Source organism: Acomys minous (genome assembly GCF_964271855.1).
Source record: "Acomys minous genome assembly, chromosome: 7".
In the NCBI taxonomy this organism is placed as follows: Eukaryota; Metazoa; Chordata; class Mammalia; order Rodentia; family Muridae; genus Acomys; species Acomys minous.
Genome location: NC_140488.1, coordinates 19,173,820 through 19,186,588, shown reverse-complemented (window position 1 = coordinate 19,186,588; position 12,769 = coordinate 19,173,820). Strand labels below are relative to the sequence as shown.

The following is a 12,769-nucleotide window of genomic DNA, read 5'->3' as shown; positions in this document are numbered from 1 at the left end:
CTCATGCCTTTCTTTGGGGTTCCCTACTCTGCCAACAATAAAATAATCAGAATCTCCAAGTCACCAAAAACTTCTGTAAAATTATCCTCTGTTTTCTGTATTATTTAAATATTATTACATTGTATTAGAAAATGCTGCTTTTATATTCCAAAGTTAGTCTTGTCCATTAAGACACAACCATGGGATATCCTAGGACATTCTTCCATTTAAAATAAAACATATTTCTCTTTATGAGATAGGGTTTTGCCATGTCATCCATAGTAGCCTTAAACCCCTGATCCTCCTTCTTCAGCCTCCCAAATGCCAGGATTAGAGATGTGGACCAGCACACCTGGCTATAGTTGCTTAGCAGCATCACTGCATAGTATCTTTCCATCCTGCATTGTCTCCCTTTCTTCATTTTGTTTTGAATTTCATTGTCTTCCTATATTATACACTGCATTAAACCCTGTCTAAAGCATGGTGGACTACACATAACCAAGTAAGAGTATGTCATTACACAGAAAAATAAGATAATCTACATTTTTTGGAGTGTTGTAAAGATAAATAAAATGTCTTTAATGCTACTTAGTACCAGATAAAATATTAGGAATACTTTTAATATAATTAGAGTTAAAATTAAGATTATATGGGAAATATTCATGAAACAATATTGTAATAGAATTACAAGACTATAGAAAAATGAATATGCACACATTTAAAATGAATGAAAAGATATAATTGTCACTCTGAATGATGCTTCACTTTGGGTAATCAAAAGTCATTGAAATTCCTTTGCTTCATTAATAACTTGTTAGTTTATAGGTTACCACTGATTTGTAAAAGAGAACTTAAATTATACAGATGACTATTTTTTTTATTTATATCTATTTCAAATGCAATAAAGGGTCAAAATTCTTACCATGCCTTCTGTGGCTTATGAAATGACCAAATTCATATTATATGAATATTATGCAGTAAGATCTTTGAAAAATGTAATTATGCTCAAAAGAGAGTTTATTTTTCTCATGTTATAAGAAATCAAATGTTATGTAAACAAAATGAGTAGCCATAGCTTTTTATTTATTTTCAGTTTATGTGTAGGAGTGTTTTGCCTGTATGTGTCTACACACACACACACACACACACACACACACACACACACATGCACACACACACACACACACACGCACGCACACAGGCACACACACCACATGTGTGCATGGTTCCTGCACAGGCCAGTACAAGGTGTTGGATCCCCTGAAACTGAAGTTACAAACACTTTCGAGCCTTCATGTAAGTACTGGGAATTGAACCCAGGTCCTTTGAAAAGACCAATAGTACTCTTAAGCACTGAGCCATCTCTCCAGCCCAACCACAGCCTTTTATTACCAATGTTGACGTTATATCATCTTAGTACAAGATTTTTATCTTCATGGTCTGTCTGTCTTCCCCTCCCATCATGTGTGTATGTGTGTGTGTGTGTGTGTGTGTGTGTGTGTGTGTGTGTGTAAGGGGGGGGACTCAACTACTTTATTTCCTGCCTTTCTATACTATCCTGTGGGTGAGTTGTTCTTCTGCTGCGCTTCTTTGCAATCTAACTGTCTCCTGTCAAAGAGCAGATGAAAAAGCTGCCTCTGTGCCTCTGGTCCCAAGTAATCTCTACATAAGACCTACAGTGGAATCTAAAACTTAACATGCCACTCCCCGAGGGCAAATTTACCTCCGCACTAAGTGTTCTCATGAATGACAGTCTCAAGATATGGAAACTACATGGCACTCCCCAGGCACAGCACTCTATAGGGGGAGGGTTATGTATTTCTGGGATTGCTTTGACATTACATTATAATAATTGAGATTACAAAAATATTCTTCATATTAGTTTGAATGTGTCACTTTCCAGGCTAGGTGTGTGAATTTGCCAGAATCACTGACTGCCCATGTGATCATACGGCCACACCTTTGATCCAACAACAAGCAGATTAGATCATTCAAATTCTTCAGTTCCATTCCTGATTCAACTTCATGAGTGGTTGAAGAGGCTGTACAGCAGTGAGGTTTAAAACATTAAAGCAAAGGCTTGTGTCTATGCGATACACATCTCATCTGTGAACCACTTTCAACCTCCCTGAAAACTAGTTTTGTTTTCCCTTTTTTTTTTTCCGTTTGTTTGTTTTGAGACAGAGTTTCTCTGTGTAACAGCTCCAGATGTCCTGGAACTTTATCTATAGTCCAGGCTGGCCTCGAACTCATGGAGATCTGCCTGCCTCTGCCTCCCAAGTGCTGAGATTAAAGGCGTGTGCCACCACCGCCCGGCTTTAGTCTTGTTTTCTAAGCTTACATATCAGCAAAAAATTCATGGAAAGAAATTTGTAAAAAAAAAAAAAAAAAAAAAAAAAAGCAGCCATTCAAAGGAACAGGGTAGGAGAGGGAGCACTGAGAGAAATGAGCATGGAGATCAGACCTGGGCATGTGGTGGGGCGGGAGGACAGAGGGCCTACAAAGAGAAGAGAAACTGTGGGCTGACAGGGGCATCTCTGTGACAAGCTGGGGAGTATGGCAAGGTAGGCTCCTGGGAGAGAATGAGGGTAACTCTAGCTGAGACTCCTACTAGCAGTGGTCATGGAGAATGAAGAAGCCTTTAACTAGACAGGACCAGAGGAGGGAAGGGAACACCAATCTGCCCACAAACACCTTTGACCCAAAATTTACCTTGCTTACAAGATGTACAGGGATAGAGATGGAGCAGAGATTGAGGGAATGTCCAACCAATCCCTGGCCCAACCTAAGATCCACTCCATGAGAGAGAGCCAACCCTTGACACTATTAATGACACTCTGCTACGCTTGCACATGGGAGCCTAGCATTGCTGTCCTCTGAGAGACACACAGGCAAACATTGGGTGGAGTGCAGGGACTCTTCTGGAAGAGTCTGGGGGAAGAATAGGAAGACCCTGAGGAAATAGGAACTCCGCACCCAACTAACCTGGTCCCGGAGGAAGTTATGGAGAATGATGTTCCAACCAAGGACCACACATGGCCTTGACCTAGGTCCCCTACACATACATGGCCAATGGGCAGCTTGGTCTTCATGTGGGTGCCCTAGAAAGGAGAGTGGGGGACTGTCTCTGACATGGACTCTGTTGCCTGCTTTGTGATCACTTCCCCATGGTGGAGTTGCCTCATCAGGCCACAAGGAAGAAGATGAGGTCAGTCCTGGTATAACTTGATGAGCTGAGGTGGGATGGTGGGGGGACTTCCCTTATCTGAGAAGTAGGGGAGGAGGACAGGAGAAAGGGGGAGGGAAGGTAGAACTAGGAGGTGAGAAAGGAGGGGCCTATGATTGGGATGTAAAGTGAATAAATAGATAAATAAACAAATAAATAAATAAAACATAGGGTATGTAGCACAAGCCTGTAACCCCAGTACTTAAGAGGTACAGGAAGAAGGATCTAAAGCTCTGGATTATCATCTCTACATAGTGAAGTCAAGGCTAGCTTGGAGTAGTAAGACTCTATCTTTAAAATAAAAAGTATTATAAAATAGTTATTTGCAGAAAATGGATAGCACTTAGATCATACTGTTAAGCAAAATAAGCTAAATTCAGAAGGTCAAATAGTTCATATTTTCTTGTCATACACAGAATCTAGAGTATATATTTAAGACATGAGAGTAAAAAGGTAACTGTAGGGGGCGGGAACAGTCTTCAGACATGTGGTGGTGAAAGTTCTGAATCCTTGCCACTAGACCACCAGGGACACACACTTAGTTTTATTGAATGTCTATGATTTACATGTCACGCACCAAAATCCCTCTCCTCTCCCCATCCCCTCATATCTGCCCTCTGCCCTTGCAACCTCCCCCCAGTAAAATAAAACAAACAAACAAAAATCTTGTCACAGAAGCTGTAGTGTATCACGCAGTATAGCTTTTTTTCCACATATGTTTACTTTCACCCCAACATCTACCCCATGTATGACCTGCTGGAACACATGAAGGGGTCAGAACTGTAGCTTCCAACCAGACCCATGACTCGTAGCAATGAACATTTGAAAGTAAACATATGTGGACAAAAGGCTATACTGCGTGATACACTACAGCTTCTGTGACAAGATTTTTGTTTGTTTGTTTGTTTGTTTTATTATACTGGGGAAAGGTTGCAAGGGCAGAGGGCAGATATGAGGGGATGAGGAAAGGAGAGGGAGTTTGGTGCATGACATGTAAATCATAGATATTCAATAAAAGTTTTAAAAGAGAGAGAGAGATGATGGTTTGAATAAGAATGTCTGCCCATAGGTTTATATTTGAATGCTCAGTCAACAAGGAGTGGTAATCTTTGATAGGATTAGAAGGATTAGGTGTGGCCTTGTTGGAGTAGGAAATCTGCCACCGAGGGTGGGCTTTGAGGTTTCAAAAGTCCATGCCAACCCCAGTTTCTCTTTCTCTCTGTCTGCCCCTGCCTGCATGCCGCCATGCTCCCTGCCATGATGATAATGGATTAAACCTCTGAAAGTGTAAGCCAGCCCCAATGAAATGCTTTCTTGAGAGTTACTTTGGTCTTGATGTCTCTTTACAATAATAGAACAGTGACTAAGACAAGATAGGGGAGATGGAAACAAGGGTGATGTGGGGGAAAAGAAAGTATTGCATATTTTTTCTTATATATAGAATCTGCACAGATAGATAGATAGATAGATAGATAGATAGATAGATAGATAGATACATAGATACATAGATACATACATAGATACATAGATACATAGAGATATAGATAGTTACATAGATAGAAGATCGATCATGACATTAAAGCAGAAGTGAAGTTATTCATAGAAGACGAAGGAATAGCAAGAGAGGTAGAAGAAAGTTGGGATGTATAAGTGGAGAATATGAAATTGTAATAATGAATCTCAGTATCTTATATATTACCTTTTAAAATTAATGTTAAAATATTAGTTAAACATAAAAATCATCTTGACATTGTCATACCCCTCTTCGTGGAGATCTAGCTCAAGGGCCCAGTCTTTTTCATGTATTCATTCATTCTCAAGGAAAATCATCCTGCGCACTGCTCTGTGCCTTCTTATAAACATTCTTTATCTCACTCTCAGTAACCATCCACCAGTCAGAATCATCTTCGAGTCTTCAGAAACCAGTTCAAAGGCTTCCCTTCAACTTAGGATACTGCTAATCAAATTGTTCCTTCACTGCTCCAATAGATTATTGTTTTGACCTTTATCTGTATTGCCTGCTCTGTCTCATGCTGTTACTGTAAGTTAAGTACATAAGCCTCCTTACTGCTACCTTAAGAAGGTCCTAGGGGCAGTCTGTGAGGAATATTACAAAGTTACAAGCACCCCAAGTGGTTAGCAAGTACTCAGTGGAGACAATGAAATGCAATTTTATCACCTACTTTACAATATTCGTTTATTTTTAAAATATCACCTTTTTCTAAACCTAGGGGTTTTATTGGTATATATTCATTATACATAGCATTAGATTGCATATACACAATTTTTTTCAAGTAAATCATGTACTTTGACCATATTTACCCTACACAAGTGTATTTTGTCTTGATCTTGATTTTTTGAGACAAGATCTCATTATGTAGCTCAGGCTAGCCTTGAACTCATGGGCAATCCTCTTGTCTAACTCTCCAAAGTGCTGGAAATTACAGGTATGAGCCAGCATACACACACACACACACACACAGAGAGAGAGAGAGAGAGAGAGAGAGAGAGAGAGAGAGAGAGAGAGAGAGAGAGAGAGAGAGGAGTCATTTTACATATATTTACCAAGGACAAACAAAGCAGAAGACAACTCTGTTCTTGTGGTATTTACACTTGAAAGGTAAAATATAGACAGTAAATGAAATGAGGAAGTAAATATATTGGCTATTAGGGAGAGAAAAGCAATAGAGCAAAGCCTGAAGTGGGACAGAGAGATACATAGATTTCACCCCTGTTCTGGGTGACTCAGGAAGGTAATGGCTACAGCGCACATGAACAGACCTGAAGGTGACAAGGCAAGCACAATGCTTAACCGGATGAGACTATGGCCTCTGGCTGGACAGCCGGGAAGGCCAAGAGGCAAGTGTACACAAAGTGTAATGAGTGATGGGGAGTGAAGTCAGTAAGGATAAGGTTGGATCAGCACTAGGCTTTTTTATGCTTGCTGGAAGGAGCCATGATTTGAGTTAGATTTTTAATGAATACCTGTAATTACTTAGTTTAGGCTAGGTTACAAAAATGACAAAGACAGCAGCATAGAAGATAAGGACACAATGACAATGAGCTCCAGGAGAGATGGCGTTGCCCTTACAGCAGATCCTAGGCCTTTCTTGCCTCACAAACTTCCTGGATTCTGAAGCCACGGCTACTACTCCCAATTAGCAGGATGTTTCTAGGGATCTCCTACGTGTTCAAGTCAGGCCCAGAGCTTGCTAATCTGAGTCTTAAGCTAGAGCATCCTAGGAAAAGCCTGAAGGGAATGGAGGCCAGGGCCTAGGGTAGTCCATAAAAGATCAGGCACGTTGCTACAGGACATCACAGTGAGGGACATGCTCTTCACTTCTCTTAGCCTGTAAACAATGCTTGGAATTTTCAGGCGAGGCAGCCAAAGCGGGCTCCCTTTAGTTTTGCAGAGGAGGACACTGCACAAGGGAACATCAGTGTAAATCTGAATAATGCCTTAAGGATCCTCACAACCAGACTATGTCAAAGGAAAGATAGAGCAGGAGGTGAAGGTCAGCTGTAAAAAATAATCAAAACCGAGCCAGTTCCAGGCAGGACCTGTGAAAATACTTCAGAGCTTAAAAGAAAATGTCTCAATTCCTAGTGACTAAAACTGTTGAGGGCCGGGACTCTACATCAGAGGTAAATCTCTTGCCCAGCATGTCTTAGGTAGGACCTGGGTTCCACGCCCAGCATGACAAAAACTGATGAGCAGTCTATACAAGCAAATGTTTATACATCCTCTAGTAAACACATTCCATTACAGGAGATGCTCCTCTCACTTAGCCCAGAACCCAGAAAGTAGGACAGCTAACTTTCATCTTTAGTACTTTGAGGACACTCTTCTAAGAGTGATTGTCTTCTGGGGATGGCTGTGGAGGGAGAAGGAACTTTCATTAACTATACTACTGACATATTTTATTTTATTTAGAGTGAGTCTGCATTAATTAAAAGAATCAATGCAAGAACCATTTTGTGTATATGTGAACATGATGTGTGTGGGGAAGGGGCACTGCAGCCATGGCACACATGCTGAGGTCCATGGGTTCTAGTGATCAGTCTAGGTGCATCACAGCTTTGCTGTGCAGCAAGGACCTTCATGCGCATGCCAATGGCTGACAGTATCATTTTTAAAAGTGAAAATCATTTGTTTGCTGGCTGGTTTGTTTGTTGTGGGAGGCATGCACCATGGTGCATATTTGGGAGTCAGAGAACAACTTTGGGAGTTGTTTCTATTCTTCTACCATGGTGGGTCCTGCAGATTGAACTCAGGTCATCATGCTTGGTAGGAAGCATCTTTACTCACTGAGCCATCCACTGGCTCCACCAACTTTGAAGCATTAAAATAAAACAAAACAAAAACAACGAGGGCATCTATAAAAGAAGTAATACACTAAGGATTAAGTCCTTGGGTAAATATTCTTGAAAATCGAAAGGATGTAATAACAGCATTTTTACCTGTATTATTATATCATATCATATCACTTTCCTTAACTGCCTGTGGAGGCGGCGTCTATTGCTTTTTGTTGTTATTTGGTTTACTTGAGATAAGGCCTGCTGCAGCCCATGCTAGCCTACAACTTCTTTTACAGGTAAGGATAACCTTAAACTCATAACCCACCCGCTCCCTACTTCCCCTAGGATTACAGATACACACCGCAATGCTCTGCTAATTTCTGCTGAGCATTACAAGACTCTGCCTTCTTATTTAAAAAGGACAAAGCAGTTACCAAAAAAAAAAAAATCTGGAAAAAAAAAAAACCTTCTGAAAAGCAAATGTGTACTGTTCAAGAAAGGGGAAGGCAGCTCACAGCGTACAGTACACTAAGGCCAATCTTGATCTTAAAGTGGCCAGGCAGATTTCTGCAGGGAAACTCTATCTCTCTATCTCTCGCCACATTTCTGAGGCAGTGTCTAAAAAGGGAAGTTAGCTCTCAGCCTCTCTTGTTATTGTACTCTGCCATGGAGATCCTCAGAGGAGCAGGAAGGAGTCTGCACTGGGCGCTCTGGGCTGCAGAGGACGGAGAGGCACGCACTTACAGTACAGCAGTTGTTTGAACTTTAGATTCCGTGGCTTATTTAGCCTTCACATAATCTAAATACAGCTTTGTTTCAACATATCTAAGTATTCCCAGTTCTGTTCTAGTCTTATTTTGGACATACACGTATCAACTGTGTTAAGCAAGTTAAAATAAAACATTTTCAATCAGAACACTGAGAAGGAATAAGTGTCACACTTAAGACTTTTTAAAAGCTTTACTTACCACTGGGTTTAATTTCTCGGACATAATTGCTAGGGAACCATCCTGTTCTTCCATTTAATGTGCCTTCCCACCAGCCTCCTTCTTCAACTCGAGTGACATAAATGATGTCCCCTTTACAGACTGACAATTCATCTTCATTAGTCTGCTTGAAGTTGAATCTTGCCTTTACTATCAACTGGTGACTTCCATTTTCCGTCATCTCCTAGAAAAACAAAAGCCACACCAGATTCAGTGCCCCTTTAATTGAGGCATGAGTAGAAATTTTGCAGATACACACAAAGTGCAGGGATCAAAATTACAACCCCAGGCATCTGAGGAAATGTCTCAGTAGTTAAGAATGCTGGCTGCTCTTACAGGGGACCTGGGTTTAGTTGCCAGCACCTACATGGCAGCCACAAGCAGCTAGAACCTCAGTTCCAGGGAATTTGATGCCTTTTTCTGGCCTTCTTGAGCATTTTAATAAGTGGTTCACAGACATACATGCAGATAAAACACCTTTACTCATAATCTCCTTTTAATTTAAAAAGAGTAAAACCCCAGGTCCATTTCAGTTATTTATATTGTGAGTTTTTCTTTTCTTTTCTTTTCTTTCTTTCTTTTCTTTTTTGTTTGTTTGTTTGTTTGTTTTTGAGACAATGTCACACATTAGCTCAAACTGGCATGGAGTTCACTATGTAGCCTGGGTGGACCTCCCAGCAATCCTCTTGCCTCTCAGCCTGCCAGGAACTGGGGTTATAGGTGTGTGACATCATGCCTAGCTTAGCTTCAGTTTTGAATTTAAAAGTCTATGAATAGGTTTGCAGGACCTTAGGAGATATGAGCTGAGTTCTATCCCTGGAGCCCATGGTGGAAGGAAGGAAGGAAGGAAGGACGGAAGGAAGGAAGGAAGGAAGGAAAGAAGGAAGGAAGGAATTGACCCCCTAAAAGTTGTTCCCTGATCTCCACATGCATCTGCATTTATATACAGGTAAGACGTGCACCCAACAATAACAATAATTATAATATAAAATTTTTAAATAAAAATTGCACTTTTCAGAACGTACTTTTTCGAACGAGTCATAGCTTTCATTTCCCTCTACTTTCACCAGTTTTCTAAATATAGCGACTTAGCTGAAGCAGCTACTAAAGTAAACTAATATACCATTCCATCCTGCTTCCATCCAACATAAAACTTGGTCTAAATATTAGCTACTAATCCACTCTTTTAAAAATTGCTCCTATCTCTCAGTTGTTAACAAATCTTAACTAGGCCAGCCTTCAGTCATCAGTAAAAATTACATGATCTGAGCACTTACGATGTGACAGGAGTTGAAAGTTATCTTCCACTACACAGAGAGTTCAAGGTCAGCCTAAGCTACATGAAACTGCCTCAAAATACCCACAGTTATGTAAAGCAGAAGTTCTGGGCTTAACTTCTGAGAGTCATAGTCTCTTATGAGAATCTGGTAAGCTCAATTAGTTTATCCACATGAGCTTTTATACTCAATTTAAGAGTGTTCAAAAGACTATGGTGTCATAGCATTCATCAACTGCTGCTGCTGATCAGACACGGTGTGTCATTGGCACTTCCATCTTGGATCCTCATCAGCTTTGAGAGGCAGCTGGGCTGTAACCTAGTGGGAGTAGAGGCATTATCTAGCAAGCAAGAAGCTCTATTGTGCTCCTCAGCACTCTATAAACCAAGTATGATTGCACACATCTGTAATCCTAGCACTTGGCAGGTAGAGGCAGGAGAATCAGAAATTCAAAGTCATTCTCCCTCCAAGAAATAGCAAGTTCTATGCCAGACTGTATTATGTGAGAGCCTGTCACAAGAGAAGGAGGAAGAGATGGTCTCAAAAAGGATAAGAATCACCTGTTTAGATGCTCTGAAAATAACAGGTTGTGGTAGCCTATAGTAAGCCAGTCACTTTTGACAAGAATCAAAGAGCAGAAAATGGCATGTCTTCCCAAATCAGAGCTTCTAAGACAGTTGTTCTCAACCTGTGCATGGTGACCCCCTTTGGGGGTCGAATAACCCTCTCAACGGGGGTGACCTGAGACCATCAGAAAACACAGATATTTGCATTATGATTCATAACAGTAGCAAAATTACAGTTGTGAAGTAGCAACAAAGATAATTTTATCGTTGGTGTGAGCACAACATGAAGAACTGCACTAAAAGGCTGCAGCATCAGGGAGGTTGAGATCCACTGGTCTAAGACCAGATGCAAAGACAAGTGGTATAGAGATTTATCATAGGCTGGAAATTAAAAGTAGTTCTTCTTTTGAGACACTGGACCTGAATGTACCTCAAACTAGTGATGCTCCTGCCTCAGCTTCCAGAGTGCTGGAAATGCAAGTTTGTGCCACCACATCTTGCTAAGCTTTGGTCTTGTTCAATAAGAATTAAAAAAAAAAAAAGACTGCAATCAAGATCAGAGCAGTACTGAGTATTTATTGATTGCCTGCAAGAGCAGGGAAGTAACTCATTCTACTAAGCTCAAGGCGTAGGGAAAATAACAGCAAAGTGCCATCAGGAGCAGTCTTAATGACTGACATTTGCATAGCATTCCCATCAAGTGGCTAGCAGAATTCTAGTAAACAACAAAGCTGGGACTTCACCCCTAACTTCCCAGTAGGTATTCCAGCTGGAACTGGTGTTCACTCTGTACCTCGTTTGTCTGTTGACACCCCAAACAAACAGAATATCTCCCTCAGCACATACAGAACTTCATCTGGGATGTTGATCGAGTTTAACAGATTTTTTTTTTAAACAGACAGGGTGAGGGATGGGGAACTCTACTCACCACTGCCTTTGCCTGGGTTTGCTGCTCTGGAGTTGTGCTGGGAACGGCTGCCGCAGCCTGTGGGTTGGTTGGAGAGGTGGTGGTAGTGCTAAGAGAAGAGGATGGTCCACATGGTCTTTCCGATAGCTGATCTGTGGAAAGAGCAAAAGGCGTGGTAAAAGACAAACCAAACCAAACATTCCCAGCAGGAAGCCACCTACAACAGGAGACGCTCTAGCCCAGGCCATTGTCACAGCCATCCTGGCAGCCACTGGGACTCTATCACACTGAACAGGCTCTATGATTTTAGGTCTCCCCCTCCCTTTTTCCTTTTTCGATGGCCAACTCTTTTCTTCTTAACCTTACTGGCCACTGCTGTCCAGTATAATGAAAAACAGCGACAGAACCACATTTTCTCCTAACCCATTTCCCTACAACTCTTCCCTCTTGAACCAGTTGCCACAGTATGCCCTGTTGTCCAACTCAGACCTATATTGGGTACCAAACAGCTGTTTGTGGCTCTTATTACTTTTGGAATATTTCACATTTCTCTCTTTGTTTGCTGGCCCATAACTTAGGGATTCTTTGCTTACATGTAAAAATATGCGTGGCACACATAACAAAGTCTCCCTGGTGTTTCGGGGTGGGGTGGAGAATCAGAATGAGGGAAAGGGTGTGTTTGAGACAGATGGGATCTTGGTACTAGAATCATTTTGTAAAATCAAACAGGGGAGCCTTCTCTTGCTTGATTCGTTGTGAAATTCGATCGGGCCGAAGCTGAGCTGGGGGTTTTCAGTGTGCTGAGTGTGGATTCAAGGGAGAGGCTGGCTTCTTGACAAATTCAAATGAGGCTCCTTTTGCTCTCCACTTATTTTTAAAAGATATAAACTGCAAAAGTCTAAAGCCCAAACATTTCCTAGGCGACAGGCTCAGCATCAGAGTAATCTCCTTGAGGCTGTGGGTTTTTTTTTTTTTTTTACTTTCACCTCCTTGTATTTTTATAAATATCTGTGGTAAATGAAGAGACTGTAAAACTTGCTAGAAGAGTTTGGCAAAGGAACATATAATTTGCGTGGCATAATGTTAGAATTATACCATCCTCCCTTCCCAGAACTGGATAGTTGTCATGTGCGTTAAATATAGCTACTCAAATTAGCTGTGCTCTCTGCTATATGCCTTGTAATAGCTCAAAAACATTTTTTTTCCAAATAGCCAAAGAACAACTTCAGAGAAGTATTTTTCCACATCTTGCTATTATCTGCAGCTCTTTGGGGTAAAACTATAATTACTTGATGGCTTCCTAGATGCTTCATCCTACTTGGCACTTGATTACATTGTCTTCTCTTGCTCTCTAATTGTTTCACGTGGGTAAGTTGAGTCTCCATAAATAGATGGTAATTTCCTCAAGGGCAGGGCCATATCTTCTACTTCCTCCGTGGTACCCGACAGTGCTGGGCACACAGTCATTTGGCTCTTAAACCATTCAACAGCAGAATGTATGTTTGGTATAAAGGCCCTAGGCAGTCTCC

At 41.1% G+C, this 12,769-nt stretch overlaps 1 protein-coding gene across 6 annotated transcripts in view; it reads right to left on the bottom strand.

Annotated features, from left to right (window-relative positions):
• Positions 1-12,769, bottom strand: part of ARHGEF6 (Rac/Cdc42 guanine nucleotide exchange factor 6) — a 113,197-nt gene that overhangs the window by 66,927 nt on the left and 33,501 nt on the right. For all 6 annotated transcript variants that reach the window (XM_084789812.1, XM_084789810.1, XM_084789811.1 and 3 more), the window contains 2 exons: positions 11,262-11,392; positions 8,473-8,674 (listed from right to left, as the gene is read on the bottom strand). In XM_084789812.1, coding sequence (XP_084645938.1) covers positions 8,473-8,674; positions 11,262-11,392 — 333 coding nt within the window. The remainder of the gene's footprint in view (positions 1-8,472; positions 8,675-11,261; positions 11,393-12,769) is intronic.